At 49.0% G+C, this 6,472-nt stretch overlaps 1 protein-coding gene across 1 annotated transcript in view; it reads right to left on the bottom strand.

Moving 5' to 3' along the window:
* Positions 1-6,472, bottom strand: part of ADAMTS9 (ADAM metallopeptidase with thrombospondin type 1 motif 9) — a 133,454-nt gene that overhangs the window by 75,755 nt on the left and 51,227 nt on the right. The window contains exons 14-18 of the mRNA XM_019504582.1: positions 5,884-6,001; positions 5,523-5,618; positions 1,499-1,665; positions 1,292-1,421; positions 496-622 (exon numbers count right to left, since the gene is read on the bottom strand). Coding sequence (XP_019360127.1) covers positions 496-622; positions 1,292-1,421; positions 1,499-1,665; positions 5,523-5,618; positions 5,884-6,001 — 638 coding nt within the window. The remainder of the gene's footprint in view (positions 1-495; positions 623-1,291; positions 1,422-1,498; positions 1,666-5,522; positions 5,619-5,883; positions 6,002-6,472) is intronic.

Genomic DNA, 6,472 nt, shown 5'->3' with positions numbered 1-6,472 from the left:
ATCCAGCCAAACACATAAGCACACGCTTAATTTGAAGCACAGGAGCAGTCCCAATGACTCTACATGTTAAATGCATGTGTCAGCTACTCACCTGGCTTTAGATGTACTTTTTTTTTTTTTTTTAAATGAGAAACAAGTTTTCAATTCCTAGCAGCTCTGATCAGGTCAGGATAGAAACTGCACCTGCTTGAATCGTGTTTCGAGACAATGCAGCATTGCATAAAAAGGCATGCTTCTTACCCTGAGCGCTTCTTTCACCAAAGAAAGGAAAGATGGAAGAAACGGGCCCCTGTGACAACTTTAGCCAGCAAGCACTACTCACTCTCAGTTAAGTGTTAAGAGTTTTACTCTGCAGAAGCTGAACGCAACGTTAAAATCACCTGTTTCAGCTAGTAAAGCCACAGAGAACCAGTAGTCACAAACAGGAGCAAAAAGAAAGGAGACCCGGCAATAAACATACAACTTAGTGCTAATAAATGGGGGAGAAGGGTGCACCTTAGCTCACACTCTGTGCTACAGGGCTCCGTGACCGGGTCTGGCAGAGAGATGCGATCGCATCGTTGATCGGACACCATGAGCTGATCAGATTCTCTGGTGCAAATGGGTTTCCTTTTTCGCTCCCCTAAGGAGGGAAAAAAAAAAAGTTTCAAAAGATATGGTAAAAATGATCCCATTGGGCATCCCTCTGGTTTCTTTAAAATAGCTTAAGAAAAGGAAAAAGGAAAGGAACAAGGGAAGGAAAAAAGGAAAGAAAAAAGGAAATTAAAGAAAAAAGAAAGGGGAGAGGGAATCCACTGTGCTCTGATGTCCATTGGATGCAGGGATATAGGGGTTAAATAGGAAAGGACATAGGCACCAAATCTGCATCAGAGAGGACTGGATCATCTAGGCATATTTTAGTCCAGCTGATGACTAGGAGAGGGGTCTGTCCCAGAGAACAGCGTACTGGGAGTCAGGAGCTCCTGAACCCAGGTCCAGCACTGCCACTTGTTCCACCTGCAGTGCTGTAAACATCCTATAACCCCTCTGTATCTCAACTTTCGCTGGCTGCTATTTCTCTGCCTATTGCGACAGCACCTTATGGGCGCTGTGTAGATCCGCGAGAGATGGGTCGGGAAGCGCCCTGCAGATGGGAAGTGCCAGACCAGCGCTACACATTACCAGCCGGTCCGAGGCAGGTACCATCCCCGCAACGCAGGGCCACAATCAAGATAACTACAGGAGAAGCATATCTCAAGATCACTAATCTGAAAAGGACCCAACTGATTTAAAGCCTCCCCAAAGGACCTACCTTGGCACAGTTTGCTGCAGGCTTGCCAAGGACCATAGACATCCCAGTAAAACTGCTGAGCCTTGTCCTCAATCGGGATATTGAACGTGTATCGGACATCAGGGTTATATAGGTTACCCACTGATAAGACCTGAAAGGAGAAGCGCAAGAGTGAACCAGCAGGCTTCACTGTCCAGGACCCCCAGGAAAGAGGCAGGCATCTTCTACCTGAAGGACTATTTCTTGTTCGATGCGATCCGTAGAATTGATTCTCTCAACGGCATTGTCCGACCCGCTGTATTCAATCGCGGCATTCCCCACTTTGATTTCCCTTTTGAACATGCTGACGACAAAATCCCCATTTAAGATGAAGTCCCCGTGGCTGTTCGACAAGGCTGAGGAGAGCACGGAAGGCAAACATACGTAAGGACCTTGTGCACGGGGATGCCTGATGGCATGCTCTATCTGACACCTGTCCAGTAAAGGATGCCCCATGCACAGGGACATTTAACCACTGTGGGCCAGACCTCAGCTCTGCGAACTGCGGCAGCTCCACCAGCTTCAGTGGAGGCCTTGCTTACAGGAGATTTGGGCCATGCAGCTTTGGAAATGCAATGCCTGAAGCCAAGGAGAGCTCATCAGCTTGCAGGACGCAGCGGGTATGTTGGCGATGCCCCCAGGCCCAAGGCTTGGCCCAGGGAGTGCAGCAAGATCCGACTTCGTGCGTCAGCTCTCTTTTCCCAAGGAAAGCAGAGCAAATAGCAGGGCAAGTCAGGAGTCACAACGCTTGTCAGAGGCTGGGCACGCAAGGAGAATCAGAGTGACTACTAGGGGCTTTGCCCAGAGATGTCCAACTCATCCTAGTGCTGGACCTGGACCAGCTGCAGCTATAAGTGCCCTGCCTTCATCTCAGGAGAAAGTCTACCCCACAACTGTGTCTTCTTCATTTGTGCATATGTCATTTTATCTCCTCCTGCCAGGGGACCCTGGGGGGCGGGGGACAGCTGGGTTTCCAACACTAGTGCTATGGCTCTCTGCTAGGAGACAAAGGACCTGCTTACACTTGGTATGCGGAAGAGGGAGCAGGTGGATGGGGCTTACTCCAGAGAGACGCTCCCCAGATGCACTGGGGATCTGGTGCAGACATACCCCACACCGTAACTGCAACAAAGGGGGGCCCTAAATATGGCACCGACAGGCCGCCAGTGTGGTAACAAGTCACGTTCCTTTAAGGCGTGCATGCATGCTGCACCCCAGATACTGCTAAAGGAGAGGTGCACAGATGACCTGGCCAGCCCCCTCCTCCGCTGGCCGTAAAGCACGGCAGGTTTCGGGACCCTTTTGCTTTCACTCGGGTGCACACGGAAAAAAGTCCATCCGGTAGAAGCGAGCTGCCTTGCTTTCACATTCCAGTGGAGAATTACAAGGAGTTTGGCCAGCATCTTTTTATTTCCCCCCCTCCCCTCCACCTTGAGGTATGCAAAAGCACTGAAGGCTTAAAGCCATGCTTTGTAAGAGGAACGGCTTCCTGAAAACAGCAGTCTGCTGCACAACTTCACACTAATGCGATTATGGAGCTAATTTCCTAAGTTAGTTTCCCCACCATTTCACCCATCACGGCTCTGTTACTACACAGCCCTCTACTGAAAACCCCACAGCTAACACCAGTGCTCCAGAGGAGAGTTTTACACCGGACTAGGAGGGACAACAAAGCAACGCATGTCGTGCTTGGAGCAGAGGGTTGGACCAGATGACCTCCTGGGGTCCCTTTGCACCCTCATTTTCCGATTCTGGTATATCCCTCAGGACCAAACACGTGTGCATGGGCAGAAAAACTTCCTCGCGAGGCAGAGGCCAGACCCAATCATGCTCTGTACGCCAGAGGCTTTAATGGAGTAAAACATATTAAAGGATTCCACTCCATTTAGCGGAGCTTTAACTATGGGGTATAATGTTTATGCATCTCAGACCCAACGATAACATCAAATACTACTACAACGTCCACACTGCCGAGGCCCCGTGATTTCACACTCAGTGGACTGTGAAATAGCTGTATGCATGCACCCTTCTCATTTGTTTTTATTTAGCCCCAACACGAAGAGGTGCTTTACCAGCAATATGCACTTCAAGAAGCCACAGCAGGCATCTACCCTACAGCATTAAAGAAGATTTGCCTACAGGCTTCACCAGAAGATTAAAGGCCTTCTATGAAGAACTGAGATGTCTCCTCTGGGTCCAGGTTGCTGGACGGGGTAGGCTGTTCTGGGTATGGATAAAGAAATTACACAAAATCCTCTCTAGGGAAGTGAAGGATCAAGAGGACTTGCTTCCTCTGGAGAAGGGCAGAAAGTGTTTAGAAAGTGGTGCAGCTCTCTTGGTCACCAGGCCACTCCTCAATCTCATTTTAATTAGCTGATGGGTTATACATATGCAGGCTGTGATGCAGGCCACATCCCCTCCTCATGTGCTGTGGTTGCAGACGCTGGCTGGCCATCACCAGGCCAGCCTCATGGACCACCAGGATCCTCTGCACATGCAGCAGTAAAAGGACTTTGCCATAAATTAGCAATGCAAGGAATGGCAAGATGCCTAGTACGGCTCCATTGGGCAACCAGATTGACATGGGTGGCCCCTACGCCTGGAGTGAATGTTGCGGTGGGAGTTAAAACGATGGCTGCGCTGTAGGCTGAGCAGTGGGATGCACCGAGGACAGCCCCTTAAGCCCTTTCCCCATCAGGGTCTTCCTATTCTTTAACAAAGAGGGTTGTCACTCGGCCAAAGAGCTGTAGAGACTTGCGGGAAGGATCTGTGATTCACCACCCCTCTCCAGGCCTTTGGGTAGGAGCCAGCCACTTCACTCCTTGGCAAGGTGCAGTTTGCTGTGCCCTTCATGCCCAGCAAGTTCTCCTCTGCATGGCTCTGCCCACTGTAATGGGCACAAAAGCTGCAATATTGTCTGTTATAGCCACACTCAGGGGTGCTTCCGTGTCTCCCTTCCAGGGGTCAAAGCAAGGCCATTAGTGAGACAGGCTGACATTCATCCCGGAGCAATGCCCTGCTTCGAGGGATGGCATGGATACGAGTGGCATGCTGACTGCCCACTGGGCTCCTGCACAGTAGGAGATTTTGCACCTGGATCCCTTCAGACACCCAAGCCCTGGAAAGCAGATGCACTTGCACCTTGGTACATTTATTCTTTTGTGGAACATATGCCTTTTTAAAAAGGGGATGGGGAATAAACCCAACTGCTGCAACAGCACCCTCCTGTTGTCACAAAGTCACCTGCAAAAGTGAAAGCAGTCCTCTCGTCCAGATAAAAGGAGATACAGATAAGAGAAAGCAAATCACACGGCAGTGTTGCTCACCCAGCCAGACACAGGGCAAAGGAAGGGGAGAGGGGACACTAAGTTCAGCGAAGCTGGAAATCTTAGGTTAACCTCAAGGCCTGAGTCTCATACTGGGATCTTACTCCTAGCTGTGCTACAGATGGAATGGGCCCTATTTTGGGGGCATAAGCAGGGTTTCAATGTGTTGGGCCTCTGCCCAGGTATGAAATCCACCCACAGGGCCAGATTTCCACCCCAAACCATAGGGAACAAACTGTAAATGACTGTTCTGCAGATGCATAAGGTATATCCACATTGCAACAGGAAAATGCATGCGTGATGTGCCCATAAAATCTAGCTAGCTGGAGTAACTGCAGCAGGGAATACACAGCAAATGCTAGGAGCCAAAGTACATCTCCAGGAGCCTGAGTGCAGTGGTTGCCAGCACACACACCTGCTCGAGCCTGTACTACCATGTCTGCCCTGTCACAGGTACCCAGGTCATTATACCCCTGCTGATGTAGATGAAGATGCAACCTGCAGGGCATACCCTCACAACCTGGATTCACTCCTCAGCTCGGAGGCAGATTTTCCTGCCTGACCTGGGGTAAGACACATTGGTGCCTCAGTGCCCACCTACATGATGGAATGAGCATCCTGTGTCACTTCGCTTCATTTTACAAATCAACTGCTTCAAATCTGTGAGCTGCCCAAATTCAACAGCAAGGAGGGGCCTTATTAGTAACTAAACCTCTGCATGGGGCAAGCATAATCACATCTAGTGCATTTGGACATTATGCATGTACTTTTGACAGTGAAATATTTCTTGGTAAGTAAGTGCTGAATTTTCCGCAACAGAGGAAGGCTAGCAACTTGCAAACCTCAACGCAGCCCGACTCCAGATCCTCACAGGCTTTACAGCTTACCAAGGTAGTTATCATCTTCTGGTTTCCCTGAGTAACTGTGCTGACGCACGTCAATATTTGTAGCACCAGCTGGTATGCGGACCACAGTGTTATAACCTAGAAAAGATTTAACAGAAACTCAAGGCTATTATGAAGCCATTTCATTTGCTTTTTACTGGGAAAGGGAAATGGCAAAATGACCTAACTCATATAGAAACCAATACTTGTCGTCTGGGGAGAGCATAAATAGTTCCAAAAGAGACTATGCTGCAGCTGGAGGGGTTTCGCATTTTACATTAGTGCTTTTGTAGATTATGGGTGATTAAGGGTTTTATAGGGCTATGTTTTTCTCTGTACAAAGTTTTTAGCAACTGATTCTTACCATAACGCACTGTGTTAAATGTGCCTGCAACCGTTTTGCACGAAGAGTTATCACCGCCGCAAACGCCACATTTATCTCTTCTTGCTTTTGAATTCAGCACGTGGTCGCATCCTGCTTGCTTTAAGAGACACAGTTAAAAGACACATTCGACAAATATTAAAGATGATGGAATTGTACAGGTCTTCAAATTAAGTCAGGCTAATGATTTGTGTACAGACACCACCGCCAGGCAAAGCTTTCTAATTTCCCTGTGTTCGGTTAGCTTGCAGCGTAACCATTCACAATGGATCCTTTTTTTAAAACAGAACATGTCTATGAAGCGAGGTGCTCCCACTGCCATTGGCACACTGCAGCAAGATCAGGGGAGGGGGAATTTCTTTCCAGAGCAGACAGTTTATTATAACCTAGTTCTCAGTAGTGCTCCCAGGTCCCAAGGGGTGGTGTGCGTGGCCCCATGTCTGGGCTTTCCAGGCTCAAGAACAGCACGGCAACGTTATCCAGTTTTGGTACAAGGGCAGTGCAGCATGAAAAGACATCCTAAATAGGTTGTTCCTTGACAGAGGAACTGTTGAATGGGGGGGGGGGGGGA

This window comes from Gavialis gangeticus, unplaced genomic scaffold (assembly GCF_001723915.1).
Source record: "Gavialis gangeticus isolate Ggan-Ray unplaced genomic scaffold, GavGan_comp1, whole genome shotgun sequence".
NCBI lineage: Eukaryota > Metazoa > Chordata > Crocodylia > Gavialidae > Gavialis > Gavialis gangeticus.
The sequence above is the reverse complement of the archived record's forward strand: the minus strand, read 5'-3'. Positions and strand labels throughout refer to the sequence as shown.